This window comes from Gavia stellata, chromosome 4, assembly GCF_030936135.1.
Source record: "Gavia stellata isolate bGavSte3 chromosome 4, bGavSte3.hap2, whole genome shotgun sequence".
NCBI classification, from domain to species: domain Eukaryota; kingdom Metazoa; phylum Chordata; class Aves; order Gaviiformes; family Gaviidae; genus Gavia; species Gavia stellata.
In genome coordinates, this window is record NC_082597.1 from 61244361 (window position 1) to 61264860 (window position 20500).

The window sequence follows — 20500 nt, forward strand, 5'->3', positions numbered from 1 at the left end:
TTCCGGCATAAAGTGGACAGTCAGCCTGGAGAGCTTGTTTAATACATGGCAATCCTACAACATTCTACACGGCCTTCCATCTGACTAACTACATGCTCACCAAGCAACTATTTCAGACAGATGACCCATTACCCTGCAACTTGGTCTGTAGCAGTGGTTAGTATGTAATTGGAAATCATGATTACTTCCATGATAGAAAACTGTAATAACTTAAAAGTCAGAGTTAGAGGATTAAGAGTTCCTTCTTACCTTTCTAAACCAAGCACCTATTAGAGTTGATTAAGTTCTTTGCCCATTTTTTTTATCATCACTTACAGGAAACCTAAGCTCTATCAGACAGCAGAAGATTTCAGCCATAAATTTACTCCAAAATATTTGTTCCTACTGCATAACTGGCAAAAAAAAGAGAAAAGAAAAAAAAGAGTATTAGATTTTACAGATTTGAAAATTCAGCACTATGTGCTTTTCAGGTATTCTTTAGTGTAACTTTGCCTTGGGGCTATTGTAAATTATTCACACGAAGATTAAAAAAAAATCAGAGATTACAAAAAATCAAAATCCAGACATGACTGAGTGGCAGTCATTTTAGAAATACTAGAAGTTCAAGAAACATCATGTTTTCAGCATACTCTCAGCACATTTGACCCCGGCACATGCAGTACAGCTAGCACTTCAAGACTGGCTGAATCGTGCAAAGTTATTCTGCATAATGCTACTAAAAGGGGAGCAATATGGAGCCATCAGTCACGTTTAGTTAAAACTCATAGAAGGAAAAAATAATATCCATCAGCTACGTGTTGTCCAATTCTCCTGCAGCCAAAAAACTTTTAATAGTGCCAGATTCTGGGCAAGGTGTTCCACAGCTTATCTACATGTTGTTGTGAATAAAACAGTTCAGTTGTTTTAAAGTGACCACCTTTCTTTGATGCTCCTTGTTCTTGCACACAAAAAAGATGGCAAACAACTACTTACTCTTCTGTCTTTATTGCCACTCACCACTCTGGAGATCTGGCATAGCCCCCCCCACCCCCATCTTCCAGTCTGGAGACTCCTGTCTATTTAATATTTTCCAAGTGTGGAGCTATGATCAAATATACAAATTACCTTTGTAGTGGGTTGACCCTGGCTGGACGCCAGGTGCCCACCAAAGCAGCTCTATCACTCCCCCTCCTCAGCTGGACAGGGGAGAAAAAATATAATGAAAGGCTCATGGGTCAAGGTAAGGACAGGGAGATCCCTCACCACTTACCGTCACAGGCAAAACAGACTTGACTTGGGGAAATTAGTTTAATTTATTACCAATCAAAATCAAAGTACGAGAATGAGAAATAAAACCAAATCTTCAAACACCTTCCCCCTACTTCTCCCTTCTTCCTGGGCTCAACTTCATTCCCAATTTTCTCTCCCCTGCTCTGGTGCCTGGAGCACCTTCTCTCTCTCCTTCTTCACTGACCTTGGTATCTGCAGTTGTTTCTTTCATATTCTCACTCTTTGCTTCAGCTGCAGTTGCTCAGGTTGGTTTTTTTCCCCTCCCCTTCTTAAATATGCTATGACAGAGGTGCTACCACCATCACTGATTGGCTCGGCCTTGGCCAGCAGCAGATCTGGTTTGGACATGGGGGAAAACTTCTAGCAGCTTCTCACAGAAGCCATTGCTGTAGCCCCCCCGCACTACCAAAACCTTGCCATGCAAACCCAATACAACCTTCTTCCAAGGAGTCAGATTTAAGCAAGTGAGTGTTTTGAATGTTATTTGTGCAGCTAGATTAAATTCACTACACTCCAGCTGCAACCGAGAAGTTACAGAAAAAGAGAGTCACAATGTATTATTAGTGCAGTCATTTATCTTCGGTATTTAACAATCTATTACATTTAAGTTTGCATAAATGACTTTTCACCAGCAGTAGTATCACAAACAAAATTTAATGCATACAAAACCTCAAATATTTGTATTTCAACAAAGAAAGCTGCTACAGAATGGCATCTTGTTTCACAAGGACAGCTTCAGAGTAGAGGCAAGTGCGTTTCAGCCACAGTAGCATGAACAGCATGCAACACATGACATTAAACAAATGCAACATCCATGTTTGAAACATTAAATAAAAATTAAGATACATTAAACAATCACTTGAAACATAGGCCATGCTTAAAATGCCCTTTGCAAGTCACCTTAATTATTAAAAAACCCAATGAATCCTCATTTTTTGACTATTTACTGGTAAAAACTAGTATGACCGTTTCCCCAATACATTAAAGAGCTATAGTTTGATATTTATTTTTACAATAGAATGCATATAAGGTATTATGATAAAACTTTCATAATCATGTTATAAATAATCTTCAAATGTTCATAAAATCCTCTTTTGGCTGAAGCTCAAAATAGTTTAGGTATTTCTAAAGATGTAGCAAATCACTAAGATTTAATTCCACGTAATTGCTTTTGAAATACATTCTTCTCCTGACAATTTTGAATTCCACATCAAAGTTTCATATTCATCTGAACAAGCCTGTTTTACCTCATGGCACAATTACTATATTCTATGAGTTCCTTTCTCTCAGGTTTTTCAGCCTTCAGGAAACAATTCCCTTTAAAATATGTATTCATCTTTATTTTGTGCAATGTTTTTACAAGGGATAGAGCTGAAGTGCACTAGAGAAATTTCTTTTCTAAAAAGGCATTTTGAAGAAAGTTTTTCTTATCATGTACACTTGGCCAAAGGCCTTGGACACTGAGGAACAACTGACTAGAAGTCATTTCCCTTACTAAAAAGAGTACACAATTCTGTAAAAATTAACTACAAAACCACAGTGCTAATAATGCCCAGTTTTTTATACCTTTATGATAGACATAGTAATGTACATACACAATTTATGTGACACATTAAGCTTTTACGGGCATTTTTTTGTCTCTTCATAAAAATAGATTGTAATATAAAATATTAAAAACAAGTTATATAACTTGTACCACATGGAGTTTTTATATATATATGACATTTTAAAAGGACTATTATATGGTAATATATTAAAAGATCATTTTCAAGTAAATTATGACTCAATTTCATAGACAAGAACATGTCTGTAATACATATTCCAGCAGTATCTATTCCCAGTAATCTGAAATACGCAAAATAAAGCCTGTATAAATTTACAGAAGTTTACTTCCACGTTTCTCAACTTCAAGCCTATTGATTTTCTGTATGCAAGATTCCTGATGCTTTAAATGGGAACTAAGTATTGGGGCCTATTCCAAAGGAATTTGAAGAAAACTGCAGCATTTCTCACAGACTCGGTGAAAGTTAATCTCATCAAATTTTCAAGAATGACTAATCATTTGGGTTCTTGCTTTCAGACCCAAGAGCGTATTTTGAAAAGCTTATGCCCTCATCCAACAGAATATAAAAGGGGAAGTTGCTCTGTGGTACTCTGTAAGGTCATTCTCAAGTGCTTTCGGGAATAAAGGTCAAAAAGACCTAGCTTAAAAATACTTAATACCCATTAAGATCAAAGATCAGTACATACATATATTAGAGATTAGATTTAAGATCTTTATGACCTCCACTGGATAAACAAAATGTTTATAAACATTATATACAGAAATTTACTCCACAACACACCACCAACATCATGTTTCTTAGGTGCTTATCATTAATCTCAATTACAGTTGAGAAGTTCTGAAGGATTCCTACTTTAAGTGGTGAATGCTTCTTCTGTAACTGCTATTCTCCAAACAGTTATAATACTGGCATTCCTTAATGTAACAGAGGCTAAGTTCCGGTTCCAGTTATTGCAGGAGTACCAGAACTTGGCCTAGTACAAAGCTGATTTTGGTTACAAAAGCAGTTATGCTATGCTTTTTTGCTTCGAAGTCTTTTCAGAAACATAGCTGTTTTATTAGATGTTGCTCTACAAAAATAAAATGTAAGCATAGTACATTTTATCTACAATTGTTTTGTCATTTCATAATTGCATTGCTATATGTAAATATATTTAAGTTGAAAAATAACATTATGCTTTAATGGTGGCAAAAACAGTAAATACTTTGCCAGCTCTTTCCCACTGCAAATCATAACAAATGCTTGCCTTAAACTAATAATTCACTGGCTATTACAAGTGATACAATCCATTAAACAAATTGAGTCTATTAAAATATATATGGCCTTGAAATTAATTTCTTTCCAGTGAATTTCAGAAACTATCTGCCTACATTTTACAAGATCTCGCTCATTAATAGTCACTGGAGTGGGCTGTTCTTGGTGGGAAAGTCAGATCACTGTCTTGGAAGGTAAAAAAATGGGTACAGAAATATGACCTATTTAATTGGTAGGTGTTTCTGCTTTCCCCATTGGTGCCTCAGGAAAAAGTAGTTTTCTAAGTATGTTTGCATAGAATGGTCCATACACTTGTTTATTAAAGTTTACAATGCTCGCATACTGAGATCCAACAAACTCCATCTCCGTCTGAATCACAGAAAGGCCTCCTGGCATACTAGGCATACACTTCTGAAAACTCGGAAGAGCAAGCAAGCTTCTCATGAAGAACTGGATTCGTTTGTCTGAAATGGAATATAAAGCATGCTCAGAACAAACATAAACCCAAAATGAAGCCATATTCACTTTGTAAGCACCTTGCACATCAGCACAGTAAAAAATACACCGTGTAGGTAACGACTCTTCCCAAGCCTGTGCTGCAGTGGGAAACAATACTGAAAGATTCTTAAAAGTTGGGTCCTGCAAGGCAGACACAGCATAAACCTGCTGCAACAAGGTACTTCATATTAGGTAATGGAGAATCAAAAGAAAAAACTGCTAGGTTTAAAGCCAAAACTGACAGAAGGGAGACTGAATAGCACTCCTTTTTCTAAATTCTTCTCCAAAATACTAGCATCTCTAGGTTGTTTGTACAAACACTTTTTCAATTATTTCTAGCTGCGACTAACAATGCTCTGCAGCATACCAAGAACATCTATAAATAAACAACATTTCCTTACTCTTAGTTGACCCAGTATTTTACTACAGTAAGAAAGTGCTTTTAAAAAAATAATTAACTGATTAAGCTTGCTGGAAGTAAGTTTATATACAGACACATACAATAACACAATTATGTATTATCTTACTAACCAATCAAGGAACTGACAGGATTATTCTCCTCAACAATATGAGCAATTTGACCCATTAAATTACTCTGCATTTCTGCATTAAGAGTGGGAAGACCTCTTTCAGTTAGAGACCTGTTCACTTTACTGCAAATCTGGACACCAATCGCATTCAGAGCTTCCTTCAAATCAAAAGTTCTGGAAGAAAGAAATAGAAAAGCATTAACTTTACAGTTTCTGTAGCATAAGGTGACCTCACTTGTCTCCTTTCTATTTTCAACCTGCTCTCTACAATGAAAGAATTTAGAGAAGTTATCTTTTGCTTCTGCAGTTTTATGTACATCTACAGATAGAGGACAAATCTCCATATGGAAGATAAAATAAGGATCTAATTGTGATTCAATCAGGAAAAATCATTTCAAGTGTGCAGCAGTAACACCAGTTCCTTTTGCCCTTATGCTTAGGTGTTTTTCTGGGCCACAGGCATACCATTTCGTGAGAAAAACTATTCTGAGACACTCTTTCAGATCGCATCAGACTTGCTTGTAGTGCAAGTGGCAGCAGAAATAGGCAGCCAAATAGCTTAAACTACGTACAAGTTTGAGGCAACTGACAAGACAATTTAGTGAATGTACTACCACAGTCTCTCCAGTATTAGGAGCATATGAATGAACATTAGTACTAGGGTCCAAATTCTATAGACTAGCATCAAGATTAAGATTTCATTAAAATATAACTTTGAAAACATGTGTTAACATACAGTGGACTTATATTGTAAAGGGAATACAGATACAGATTATTAAAATTTGTTATCTTCCTATTATTAACAAGCACTGGCTATGACATTTGACTTGTTTCCAAGGGTTTTCAGATCCACCTGGTATTTCCTGTTGAGAAAAAAATACAAAGAGTAATAAAAACAAGGCCTTACTTCTTGTTCATGCCTTCAAGAAGAGGAACAGAGATCCTTTTCAGTTGGTCAGCAAAATCAGGCACATCTACAATTGCTGCACCCACCATATTGTTTGTTATGAGACAAACACAAGCTATGATTTTTAACTGATTGAGCTTTTCTCTCAACTCCTGAAGACGAACTTCATCTGTTATTAGAGTCTAGAATTGAAACAGTAATACTAATTTAGGAATACAGAGAGAGAGGGGTAGGGAAAAGGACAGATATACGATGCAGTCACGAAGCATTAATATTTTTAATCACAAATACGCAAAGTCAGAAGAGACAGCAGCTGAAATACCCTGAATATACAGAATTGCACAAAGTGGCATTATGCATGAGTACCAGAAGTAAGCCTGTGGTGGGAAGAAAGGTAATGCCTTCAGTGCAGAGAAAACTTAGGACACTGTATCTTATTCCTCATCACTGCTGACAGAAATCCACAACCAGCAATTCAGCCCATGTGGAACGCTCAGGGGATCCAGAGGACATTGTAGAGATCAAGGTTACAGACAGAGTAGTCTTCTGGATTCAGCTGTCTTTTGAAAAATGCCATAATCTGTAACTGATGGACAGTGATGAAAAACTGTGCATGACAACCACCAGTTCAACCACCAGAGCAGGTTCTGCAAGTGATACATAACCTGCTACAGGCAAAAAGCCAGCTGATCATACCAAGAATGTAAGTAATTCCCACATCAAGATGTGACTGGAGTGACTTGTTCTAGGTTAGAAAGAGTTCATCCTAACCAAATCCCTCCACTGAGAAGCACAGGGGCATTAACATTCAACTGTTTGGTAGTAATTTCATAGTATGACAAACTAGATCCACCAGCAGATACCTGTGTGTAGCTCTTATTCAAAACTGTTCAAAGGAAGGTAAGAATAAGGTGGTTTCCCTTCCATCCACTGACGGACAGCACAAAGAGCATCCCCATGTATTTAGCAAATCCTCTGCCAGGCCACTGTAAGTATAGCTAAGGCGCTCACTGCAGATGCTAATTTTAGTCCTGACTGATGGCCAATTCCAAATTGGGTTTACGGGAAGTCGCAGAGGTCAGTAATCAGGAGATAGAGGGAAAAACTGAACACTGATTCTTGAAGCAATAGTTTATATGCACTGAGAAAGGGAGAATATCGACTTGAGAGAGCTTCAAGTTTTTACCAATTCTGTTCTAAAGCAAGAGTGATCCCACCAATTCCTGCTGCTGTTAGGAAAACAGGATGCTATAGTCAGTACTCTCAAAGATACAGAAAGCCAAGTGCTGTCAGTACAAGGCCCAGCCTTTGACCATGGCCAAGACTGCTCTTAGGGTGGAGCCAGTGAGCTATGATTGGATAGAGGGAAAACAACCTTTACCTTGTTCTTGTCTAGTTGTTGACTTGCCCATCTCATATATACTCTCCAAATTCCAAATTTACTATTCAGAAATTTATGAAGTGCAAGAGACTACTTCACCTATTGTCATCAATAGCAGGATTATTACACTACACCAATTTTTTCATATAGCTAGAGATCTGAAGACACTGAAATACATTTCTTACCTCTGGAATTGTTTTGCGATAATCCCATTGTAACAGTTTCAAGTAGCCGTTGTTTAGCACCAGTGTAGGACTAATAACTGGTTTACTGTCAGCACCAGGGGATGATGAAGATTCATCAGAAATAGATGACAATTCATCTTCTATTGATTCCTTTATCCATTCCGTTGTGAGATCCAGGGCACCTAAGCGTTGCAAATCAGCACAGATTTACTGCATGCTTTCATCAAAATAAGCACTAGGTTAAGGAAAAGAGTTGTACACATAAAGAGTATTGAACTTCTGAAGACTAAACAAACATAGTGTATAGCTGAGTCTTCACACACATAAATTCTCTCCCTTTTTTCCACTGATCATCTTCCATTGGTCACCATAATATTCTAGTTAGCTTGTACAAACCTGACAACAAATTGTTAGATTTCAGCCAAGATTTTTGGGTTAAAAAAGCCTCAAAGCCCAAGTTCCCAAAGCATTTTTGCCCCCTTTTTCAGGAAGGTCACTTAATAGCTGGGGCACAGGACTGGAAAGTAGAGGTGAAGGGAGATAAACTGTATGAACTGCAAATGAAATGTTTTTAAAGAGTTTTCTCAGGCTATAGGCTGTATCAGTGGCTCAGCATTCCCATTTTAGAAGCCCCTCCTCTGGTTGTTAGTAAGTTTACTTTTTCTTCTTGAAAAATATATTTTCCTCAACACTGTTTAGCCCTATTACACAAAACCTGTAATAGTGGATCAAGTTACTTTGCATCACCTAAGAAGTTTTCCTCAGAGCCTGCCTTTTGTTTATTAAAAAAATCGATCCTGTCCTTTCCAGCCTTCAGGCACACTAACTGGTTTTATATGTTTACTTCAGAGTAGTAACAGACTTGCTGCACACAAAAGAGATAAAGTCTCATCTTTCAGTATGTAGGGCTTCTGCCTCCAGACAGTAAGAACCATTGTTTGTTTGTTTTTCAGATACCAACCAATTTAGCACATACAAATTTGTCTGAAAGCACCCCAGATTACAGCTAAACATACTTTATAGCCAGTTAAGCAATTGCCCATTGGTAGCTTGTTTGTCAAAGAACTTTTGCATTGGTTAGATCCAGACAAGAAACTGAAGTTTTCCTCCAAATCAACTGCAACTGATAGATTTTTACAGCATGTCTTTATATAGCCCTCTCTTTAAAGAAAGGTTTAAATTAAATATAGCATGATACCTACTCGGTGTTTCTTCAAGAATTTCTTGGAATTTTGTTCTTTCATAGTCCACCAAATTTCGTTGAAGGTATGGCCTAAGGTTTTGAATTGTGTAATTAGCCATGTCCACTTTCATCAGGTCCAAAACATGGAATATTTGTCTGAAAGTAAGAGTTTAAATATTTGACAATTACAATAGTCTGTTGATTTTAACCAGCACATGTGAGGTACATCTACATTAGCACTTTAATTTCAATTCTGGGAGAAGTAAACTCCTTCAGTGGTATTTCAGCATAACAGATGTTACCTATCTTCCAGGATACTTGAAGGAGTATTGTGTATAAGGCTTGGTATAAGTTAGCGAACAGGACAAGTATGTAGCAACACTAAATGCTACAACCCTGTAACAGAAAGAGAAGGGTTTTCAAGAACTCTATCAATTGGTACATTTCAGCCTAAATAAACAGATTTTAAGTTTTTAGTCACTCTAATTGCACCAAGAGAAACAATCCTTCTGACCCAGTTGCTTTAGTCCCTGTACAGGATCCAAGTTGCAATAAAAGAGTAGAACAACTACCATTTACTCTTAATATTTCAGTGTACCTAAGGAGCAGTAAACTGGTTTCTGCCCTTTTATGCAAGTGTTTTACTCAAGTTCAAGTAATAAGATCCTTACTAAAGGAGATTTTAAATCCAAAGTTTGGCCTCCTAAAGGAAGCAATACACAGCTCAAGAAGGAACAGTACAAACGTGCTGCTTAAATTTTGTAAGGATGAACAAGACTGAAAAAGCAGTCTCCCAAACACAGATTATTGCAAGAGTGCTTTTTTGTTGTTCAGTGGCTTAGATATTCAGAGCTGGTAGTGTTATGATCTAAGCATTCTATGCCTTTCATTAAAAAGTAAGATACACATAATGTTCTGGTCACAGTGTGTCATAGCTCCTCCCCTTTAATGCTTCTGTATAAAAATAAGTTTTCCTATTGTTTGAAAACAGGCGTTATGTAAACTGACACAATTTAAGACTTCGATACTTTACCCCCCCTCTTCCATTGCCCAGTACTCTTTCAGAGGTTTTTCTTCTAAAAAAGCCACCCAAATACCAACCTTAGTAATTCTACAATATTGTCAGTTGCTTTTAACTGTTTTATATCGTTGTCTCTTATTGGAGCACATAACTTCCCCATAGTGTTGATGATATAGTTAGCTAGCCCATGAATATCAACAGCGTTATGTTCTGCCTGCTGTCTTATAAGATCTGTATCTAGAACTTCACAAATTTGATTTTGAATCCTGTTTGCTCCAGGAGTCAGGAAGGAAAGAAGAATCTAAAGCAGGGGATGGAAAAAAAAGGAAAAGCTTATTAATAAAAACCAAATCACTTAGTGAACACATGGAAGTAAGATTTTAATATTAACGTGTCAAGTGTATTTAGCTGACCAACTGTAACAACACACATTAAGACTGAACATTATCTAAGGTAGCAGGAAAAAAGGACTGTTAAAAGGATCACAGTACAGTTCTGCAAAAATGCTCAAAGCCAGTAAACAAGAAAGCATGTCAACAATGAGACTCTTTCAAAAACTGGGAGGCTGCCCTCTAAAACAAACATTTACTAACTTAAAATTTTGAAAGACTTAGTATTGTGCCAGGATTGAAGGTTTGTATGCTCCTTGTGTGATTATGATAAACAATGAAGTCTATTTGGGCAGGTGCAGTCATGTTTATACTCCTGTTCATGCCCTAAGCTCACAGTATGTTGCTGGGAAGAGCCTAGCAGAGATGTGAAGCTCTGAGAAAGAGCTGACTTGCTAACCATCATGCAATGAAAGCTGAGTGGACAGGCCACTGCACATTTGTGACTATATTCTGATTAATATAAATATACTATAAATAGACACCTATTTGCAGTTCTGAAAAATCATGGTTTCATCTCAAAAGAAAGAATTTGAAGGTGTTTGCTTGACTGAGTTAGCAGACCCTTCAGTGAAGTAAGAGGCTCTCAGACCTAAATTGACAAAACAATACTGGGGCACAGGGGAGGAGGAACATTACCTCCTTAATTTCCTCAAAGAGCTTGATAGCATGTTCATATTCTGGAGGATCTTCATTCAGTTCCGATTCCAAATGATCCCAAAACGCCTTGTGTACAATTTGTTTCACTGTGCCTGCAAAGCTGTAGAATAAATCAATTAGATACAGAAAAGTTTCCCAACTAGCTTTCATCCTTGCAGGTGTTTTAGATCACCCTGATCACTTATTGGGAAACACACAACACTTCACTAGCTATTGTGCCCTGCTACCATATCTTTCTTGGGCTGTGCATCATCAGCTCCCAAAACATGGTCTAGACTGTTAAGTCTTTCCGAAAACACATGTATTTTATGAAGTGGTGCTGGCAATTCAGATGTAGGTAAAGAGATACTACCTTTCCTTTTTCCTTACTGAATTTGTATTCATTGTCCTAATGTAATGCACTAAGCTTTCTCAAAAACTATTCTCTGTCATACAACCAATTATCAGTTAAGGGACTTGTGCAATTTAAAACCTGTTTGTTTTTTTTACAGAAGTTTTCTCCAAGTAAGACCAGAGTCATTTTAAGTTAGACATGTCTGTAAGCAAGAACATTTTCGCTACCTACATTAGGGAAGTTACTCCTCACTTCCTCTGGATCTCCCGCTATGTTTGCATCTCTTCTGGAGCTAGTATTAGAGCTGTGTTCATGATGAGCTCTGTCTTCTTATCACTATGGCACCAATGAGCTACTACATACAACTGCATAGAAGACCACCATTTTGTCTTTTCCACAGGGCTTTGAACCGCACAGAACAGACCAATACTCATCTTCACTATGGGCATTCATATTGAATTAGCCTTTTATCTTCCATGTGACATTCCAGACTAAGCAATATGCTCCAAGACAGTGTATCAACTCAGCTGGACTGCAACACTTGTTCCAAGCAAGATGGCTTTGACAGTGACTCCTGGAGGTGCAGGGTAAAAATCTGTAGCCTTCCAAGATGTTTTGGTTTGGGGTTTTGTTTGGGTGTTTTTTTAAATTTTCTGCTCCATTCATTTCTCCTCTCTTCCCAACCCCAGTGCCGCTTTTTGCAAAATTCAGGCTCTTACCTGTTCCGTGGGAAGTCTTCATGTTTTATGCAAAAATTTGCATTTACAGCAATTTCATGAGCTAGAGTCAAGTCCGTCAAATTTCTTGCAGCTGCCATCAGTTCATCAAATGTAATAATCTTGGGAGGGCTTGCTGCTGGAACAAACAAGATCAATTCAAGCCAAATATCTATAGTTAAGTGCAATTGAAAATATTAAAATTTAGAAATTTTTCTGCTTGCTAATTGGACTCTAGCACTCTAGAAGAAACAATCTAGGGTTACCAGGTCTTTATATCTTCTTAAAACACTAACTCAGGAAACTCCCAGCTTATCGGGGGTGTGTGTGGGGGTAATACCACACAAGCCTCATAACATTTTGAAAAGCAGTTTTGTATTTCTGCATCTTAACTAAGGTATCTTTTTTCCTTTAAAACAGGATCTTGCATTTCACAGATTTCCTACTGACTGTTCTGTAAAATCCACCAGACCAAAAGCCGGGGCAATAACAGATACCAGATGGCCATTATAATTCTGAGCGCATAATGGCAATATTGTGGGTTTACTGCCTGTAGAGAAGGTTCTGAAGTTACTGACTTGAGAACCCCCCACTTATGTTCCACAGCAGATGCATCATAAGTTACACTCCCTTTTTACAAAAAAGTATTAACATCATAACAGAAACTCTACATTGGAAAGCAAAGTAAATTCCCAAAGTTTCTAAACACCCAAATTCTGTCATTTAATTTAGTATTTGGAATTAAGCCTTTGAAGACTGGTAATAAAGACAAAAAGCCAGCTGCCAATTGCAGCTCCACTAACAAGCTTGTTTTAATGCAAGACTTCACTTACATAGACACTAAAAAGTATGCATGGTCTGAGAATGTTTACAGACATGAACATGAAGCACATCTTAACCAAGGTTTTATTTATCGTTACTCAAAATACCTTCCTTGTGCAAATGTGTTTTTTCTGTTTGATCCTAATATTTATGTAAGAAAAAAAATCCGAATTTGAGATTTATAATATTACATCAAGTTACATCAAATTAATCTGTAAGTTACAGATTTAATTTTTAGGTGTATGGAGCAAACAGAAGAAGCCCACCCTTTGCACAAAGCGTATGTGGCTGAGTGGAAGACTGCTACCAATGTCAAGCTTAGCTCAAGATTATGATGTCCATGGTGGCACAATTTTCTTACGCTTTCTGGAGGGAAGGAGTGCACAGGGAGACCCCCACGGATACAGCTGCTGGTGGTGTTCCACACACAAGGAGATGCACTGCTCCATAGCAGAGAGAAAGCCATGCCTTTCTCTTAATACTCTTAAACAGAGATTCAGAATCCCAGGTTCTACCCATGACAGCAAAGAGAAATGAGATAAGTTAGCCTTATCTGTCTATGCACAATACAGGTAAGGTTGAAATAGGCTTACACGCTGGGGAACTGGGTTTGCTTGAAGAATCACTGTTAAAGCTCTGTCTTGAATATTCAGAATCACTAGAAGAAGCTGTGCTTTCAGAGAGGCGTGAAGAATCTGAATCACTGTTCTGGTCATCATTGAGAGGCATTCTGAATCACTTTAGCTGCTACAGTAAACAAGACCTGGAAAGACAAATACACTTCCCATAAAACCAGCACTTACTATTTTTTTGTTTGTTTGTTTCTCAGAAGTCAGTATAATGATCATTATATTGTGAATGAAGAACAAGTAGTTGCCTTTCTTAAAAAGGTGTTACAGAAAGGATCTGGCTTGACATGCAGAATCATACAGTTATTAACAAACTACACCTGTTCTGCAAGAAAGTTTTGTACCTTCTGCTGTTTCATACCTTAACGGTTATGTTAGAGACAGTCTGTAAATTGGGTATATTAAAAAAAGACTACCCACAGTAACCCCTGAAGTTGTTTGTTGTCAGAATTTTGGAAGTTCTCAGTGTCCATGAAGGCATCTCATGATGTTACCATCCCCCACCTGACTTCACCAATAAGTGCTGTTTAGCAATTATCTTCCTTCCACAAATGGACTGCACCGAGTGTAACAACTCTGAAGCAAACATAGAAGTCGCTGGGGGAGAACAGGCAAATAATTCAGAATACTATATTTCTGACAGGATGTAGCTAGAAGTCTGGCCTGCTGCTTTAGGTGGGTCTTTGCTCAGAATCAGATCAACAATGGCATAGACCCAAAAAATACTCCTCGTAGGGGTGAGGGTGGATGGGTTTCCTGTTTTAAGTCAAATGGTAATTCTGAACCTCTAACATTACATTCAGCATACATGACAAACACTGAGAAGTGTCATGCTTCATAGTGCTTCTGTCTACATGAAGAAACTGCCTCCTAAGACAGATCATCTGCAACTGCAGAGAATTTGGACAGCTGCATAGTGCTATAGAGATGATTAATAGTTGTATGACAGGAAGTGAAAAATATGTCCATAATCATATTAAAATAGGAAACTGGAAGTCAGCCATAATTACTACCAAAAGAATTTGGCCCAGATACCAAAAGTAGCTGTCCACCTTTGATTACTGCCATGAAACATTCTGTAGTAGACTTTATGAAGACACATAGCCAACAATGCTTTCCATCAACAAATTTAAGTAAGATGACTTCATTTATGATTAAATTGCATCAACTTCAGCAGGGAAAGAATACTGCACTTTGCAGTTGCTGAAGTTGGAAAAAGCCACTTTAGGCAGCAAAAGGGTGATCTTTGTGTGTATTTATGTGACTCAAGATATTGTTGGGTCAAGAGATAGACAAAAGGGAGTAAGAATGAAGATTTCTTTATGCTGGCACGTAGTTACAGCTTAGAGCATTTGATTTTTTGGGTACCAGTTCATCCTGAATAGGCCTTTATAACTTGATGAGGTATTAACTGATGAGTACTCCCCTGCTAATTGAGATGATTAACATTTGTTAAGCATATGTTTACTTCTCCTCCTCTTCTAAGAGGAAAGAGGATGCATCTGAGTGCCTTATTTATGTAAAGTTTTATGCTGTTTTTTGTGAAAAGAATTAATCACATCAGCAAGAGCACAGCTGACAGTTTGCTACCTTACTGGAGAAGCCCGTAGGAGAGACTTTTGATCAGGATATGGGTCATGGCTTCAACACTTACAGCATTAGTTGTGATCCTTAACATCATAACTCTTATTAGAACAGCAATTCTATAATTTCGAACAAGCAACTAAAAACAAGCAGATATTTAAAATAGTATTGACTAAACAAGACTGAAAGTTGCAAGAAAAACTAGAAAACAAAATTATACTATTTTTGACTTGAAAATTGTATTTGTCCAAGTTACAATTAGAAATGAGTCACTAGTTAATGTTACACAAGAGTCTAAAACTATTTCTTCAATTAAGATCTGTGTTACAGGTCTCAAAGTTAGCACTCACTAGAAAACTAGTTATGGCAAGTAACCTACCTGTGCAACGCACTCCAGGTTCTTGATGTGGAATCACTCATTTAAATACAGTAACCCTACAGAGCCTGCAAAGCTTATATTGCTCTCCCACTATTGTTTCTGGATCAGCATCAGAACACTATTTCCAGGCTTTAATCACATATAAACCCCCTTTATTTATGTATCAGTAACTAACCTCCAAAAGGTTAATGTTGCATGTGGTCCATCGAAAGATTTGATTAGCCTTGTTAGCAGTGTACTGGCCCAAAAGGTCTAGTAAATCACTCGCCTAATGTAAGCACTTCGAGATGTGTCTACTGCTTCAGTCTAGGTGTTAAGAACATAAAAGAAATTAAATGACCATTAAAAAAATTCTCACACAATTTCAACATCATCATTTAAAGAACTTCCTCTTAACTGTCAGTATGATAATTCTAATAAATATTCAAATTCGTAAATATTGAAATATTCAGATTTGCAAGGTGCTCCTGACAGCAAGTGCTAAACCAGCCATGGAGGCAAGTCAGCATTGCCATTTTCTACCCTTATTTTGATTCCCAAGACGACCAAATCATTTATATACATATATAATTTTAATTTCTACTTTAAGTCTTTACATACTAGTCCCAGCAAAGGATCTTTGAAATACAAGTATTTGTTGCCGAAAGAGACCCATGACATATTTTGAGGTACCAAGATCATACCTGTTCCTACAATACATGCACACATACGAACAGCAGAGTTACCAGCAGAGTGCTTCAGAAGACTTAATTTAAATAAGAAGTTTCAACAACGCAACAGAAGATGACACACTGAAAAAACACTTCAATCTTTTCCACAGTAAATATATTCCCTAGTAGGATGCTTCAAATGGAATAGTAAGGAAGAACGGGTATATTCTGCAGATTCAGAACATTATTGCCAAATTCTAACTTTAAAAGATAAACAAGGCAGCAAGCACATCAAAGTAAACATCCGTGAATACACAAGCAGAATCCAGATATGCCATCTACAGTTTTTAAACATGCTGCCCAACAGCTAAAAAGCTTAGAGAAAAGTACATTTATTGCGCATACCAAAGGGAAATACAAACCAAAGAAAGGCTTTTCTAATTAGTTACAACAATAGACAACTGAGTTACTTAGTCCTTTATAGCACACACTGGAAGAGCTGCTTTTCCTTATGCTTTTGTAGACAGCATAGAGCTTCTCATAAATTACTAAGGTCCATGTTCGCATGTAATTTTAAGTTTAGATGAATGTAATTCCCGGGTAAAAGTATTTCAGAAAGCCCTTTAGCCTTCCCAGATCTCTTAACTCAGCATCTTGAGTGGACAATACCATCTTCTTATTTTTTGCATTGTTCATTAGTATTTCACATAAGGCTGTTGTTTTAACACACAGCTTAGTATCCTACCTGTTCTATTAAAGGGTCAGCCTGTGGTTACAACCTGCTTTACTCTTCCTGCATTAAAAGCAACTGATGTTTACTTTTATATTAGGTTGGTTACTTTCACAGTGGGCTTCATTACACCGTTTGGTTTCTTTCAATCAGTACTATTTTGCAGGGTTTTTTAAGGATAAACTCTAAATGGGAGACAAAGCTAAAAATATCTACTAAATGTACAAAACCCAATAAATTTAACAAGGAAGAACTAAATTATCACAGTTTCTGCTGCTATTTAGACAGTTTTGGATTATTCTTTTCAGTAAAGATGCAATGAACACAACACTGTAGATGCCTAAAGGCATCTTGCTCTTACACGGTCACCACGTCACCTAACCCGATCATTTACTTAGAACTGATCAAGATTGCAAGATCAGATTAGTTTTAGAGAACACAAACATGCCTTTTATTCCTGAAGGTTTCCTTTAGAAGCTGTTTTATGAAGCACCTGGGGGAAAAAGTCAGTTTGGAAGGGTTTTATTCCTTCAGATACCATCGTCAAGAAAAGTTTTTCCACAGCCCTCCTTTGTTCAAGTCCCTCCATCCATGCACGCTTTTTAAGTGCTCTGTCCGTATAAATGCCTTAACTTTGTTTATTCTACTGGGCTTACATCCTTACTATCTTCAAACCAGCACCGACTGAATCTCATTTGGGCTCGAGTTTCCCTTTCACTGACTCCACCTTTGTCAGCACCCACGGCACAGGAGCAGAAAAGAGCCTTTGTTAAGAGTTACAGAATTTCCTCATGCCTCGTTTTTGACAGCTTATAGCCGACACTTCTCTCCTTTAGCTTCCTAGTTCCGCAGCTCTTCCCTTTATATATAGGCTTCTCTTGCTGAAGGCTTAAAAACACCTCAGACCCAGACGAGTACGCGTCCCCCAAGGTCTGCGCACGGGACAGCCGCGGGAGTCACCTCACCTCAGACATTCAGGCAACGCGCCCCCTCCAGGGCCGTGACGAGGGGCCACAACACAACCCCCCGAGGGGAGGCCGGGGACGCCCTTCCCGCCCCCCTCCCCACCGGCCCCCCTCAGCGGGGCGCGGGGGGAGCGGCACCGCCGGCGGCGGCTCCTCCTCTTCCTCCATCTGCTTCGCTCTCTGTCTCCTCCCCCGGCCCCATGTTTTTAACAGTTACCGGAGGCAGGAGTTTGGCACTTGCCGACCAAAACAAACAGCGTTTCCAAGGACAGGGCCGGGGGGAGGAAGGGAGGAGCAGAAGAGCAGGGGGAACCCGCTCTCTGCCAGCCCCGGGGAAGGCGAGCCCGGCTGCCCGCCTCCAAGCGCCCCGGAGTGCCCTTGCTCTGCGCTGCTGGAGCGGGGCTGCGGGGTGAAACCCTGCGGCTGCGCCCGTCGGGACGGATCGTCCCGTCGGAGAGCAGGCGTTAAGGGAGAGAGACGGCCCAGGAGGCACGGGGCAAGGGGTGCGCTGCAGACCCGGAGCAGGGGCTGCGAAACCCACCTGCTGCAGCGGGAGCCCCACCGGGGCAGCAGAGCGGAGCGCCAGCCCGCCACCTCCCAGCCACCCCCACCGCGCGGGAGGGCAGCCGCCCCCGGGCCAGCTCTGACCCGGACTCACCCGCAGCCCATCACCTGTACGTGCCTGGACACCCAGGTGTGTGCCCTGCACTACGGTACCGCCGTCGGACGGCGCGGCTCGGCAGCAGCCCCGCACCTGCTCGCCCCGGTCACTCACCACGGCCCGGCGGCGGCAGCACCTCACCCTCCTGCGCGGCGCTCGCCAGGGCTTTAAACGGGCCCCCCCGGATTTATACACACAGCCCGGACTATTAGTGTCTTCCTTGGGCGCGTCCATCTCTGGCCATGACAGGGGGGGCGCGTAACCTTTTCCTGCTTGCCAGCGGCGAGTTAGCCCGAGGTACTTGTGTCAACCCGCGCCAATTCCAGCAGAAGCAGTTCGTGTCTCCTCATTCTGCCCGGGCCTGGCACTAAACGGGGAGAAATATGAGCTGACAGGGGAAGACGCTTCCGCGGACTCCCCCGCGATGAATGGACCCTGCCCGAGGGGGGGGAAGGCCGGGGGAAGGGCTGGGTGGTGTTTACGGAAGAGCCGCGTCGATCCGGACTGACCCCGCCCCTTCCCCAGCGCGGGGCGGGGCCTCCGCGTTAGCGCCGCCCCGGAGCCGCCGCCGGGGATGGGGCGGCACGGCGGCCCCACAGAGGGGAGTGGGCAAACCGCCCCTTCTCGTCAGGGGAAGAGGTAGCATGTCAGGGGGTGTCTGCCTGTCTCTGTTCGCTGCGCTGCCAAGGAGGGTTTACATATGCCCCCAGAAGCTTTCCTGCCCTGGTTTCCTTAGTCGCTGACGTGAGGGTGAGGCGCCCCCTTCCCCCTGCCATCTTGGACCCCTCTGCCACCCCCCACCATCTTCGCTTCAGGGAAGCCACTCAGGACTGTGCCGAGTTTAGTCACCCACCTTGCTCATGGCTGTGGTGTTTGGAGGCCTGCTGAGCGCCTACTGAGGAACGCAGCATGAAGCAGTACAGCACTATTATCATAAATGCTTTATTTATTAACATATTGACCTCATCCACCGGGCAGTTTCACACACCCACCAGGCCAGCAGTACCTGTCAGGGTCATCATCTCTTCCTGTCACAGGAGCTACGTGCCACCATTGCCTCACCTACCAGGAAGCATGCAGGGCAAAACACTGGCAGTCATCTCTGAGGCAGGAGCTAACTGAATCAAGCCTTGCTTGCCATGAAGACACTGAGCTTCCCTTCCTGCAAATAATCTTGCATGCATGATGAACTATGTGGGAGAGGTGTTGTATTCGCATAGACCAAAGCCCATTGTAGGTCCTATTAACGTCTGCTATAAAACCAAGGGCCGGAAGCAGGGAATGGAGTTTGGCTACGGAAGTGCCAAGTGCCCTGCTCCAGCGGGAGCACTTGCTCCCAGCGATGCAGAGCACCTGTCAGCCCTGCCGCTCTGAGCGCAGCCTTCAGAGACATTAAATGGGATTAAGTCCAACAGCGTAATCCGATAGCTTCCATAAAGAAGACAATGTTTTAAATAACCGTGTTTACACTACTTTGCCCCAGTTTGTGCATGTCACATGGCAATGACAATCTAAGAGAAGCTCAAAAGAGCTTTGGAGAAGACTGTCTGTGATGGTGTACAGATGGACTGCCTTGTACAGGACTGTTTTCACTTCCAAGGGCGTTATTTATTATTATTTTTTACATCCATTTTGGCTTAAATGCCATCTGAAAGATGGAGGAAACCTGAGTTCTGGTCTTTGCTGTGATGGCTGCTAACGCCTTTTATTAATTAACCAGCTATATCACCTAAAACTGCGCAAAGAGTACTTGCAGCAAACACCAGGGCCAGTGACTCAGGGTCCATTTTGTGTGCTGTCTGTGTGGACTGGCAATTGTGGAAACCCATGGTGCTCAGTGGCCTAGCTTGCACAGGGAGGGAAAGGGATGCCCTAGCCTCACCAGGTAAACTAGCTTCTAGATATATGAAAGATCAACTTTACAGGAAAAAGTATCTCAGGGGTATTACCCTACATCACGGAGTAAGAGACTGAATTCCAGAAAGGGATGGCTTTTAAACAACCGTTTTTTCAGCTGTAGCAGTGCCCTTCTCCCACAGCACACCAGCTGTTTTGGAGCCCATTCTTAAGTACCTAGCTTGCTCTATCTATCTATCTATCTATCTATCTATCATCTATCTATCTATCTATCTATCTATCAATCAGAGATGTGCATCTGTATATATAACTGAGGCACCAAAGACATGCT

General features: G+C 40.4%; 1 protein-coding gene across 2 annotated transcripts; it reads right to left on the minus strand.

The window, feature by feature from the left end:
* Window positions 1-1852: 1852 nt before the first annotated feature.
* TCP11L2 (t-complex 11 like 2) lies at window positions 1853-18468 on the minus strand. 2 transcript variants are annotated; one of them, XM_059816160.1, is made up of 11 exons: window positions 18427-18468; window positions 15482-15612; window positions 13308-13477; window positions 11896-12028; window positions 10822-10942; window positions 9874-10094; window positions 8792-8928; window positions 7590-7771; window positions 6024-6205; window positions 5118-5290; window positions 1853-4552 (listed from the first exon to the last, which is right to left on the minus strand). In XM_059816160.1, exons 3-11 carry the CDS (start codon window positions 13441-13443, stop codon window positions 4314-4316), a joined length of 1524 nt encoding a protein of 507 aa, XP_059672143.1. In that variant the 5' UTR covers window positions 13444-13477; window positions 15482-15612; window positions 18427-18468; the 3' UTR covers window positions 1853-4313. The 2 variants fall into 2 exon arrangements, with proteins under 2 accessions (XP_059672143.1, XP_059672141.1); XM_059816158.1 differs by having other exon boundaries at window positions 11896-12031.
* Between the last annotated feature and the right edge of the window lie 2032 nt (window positions 18469-20500).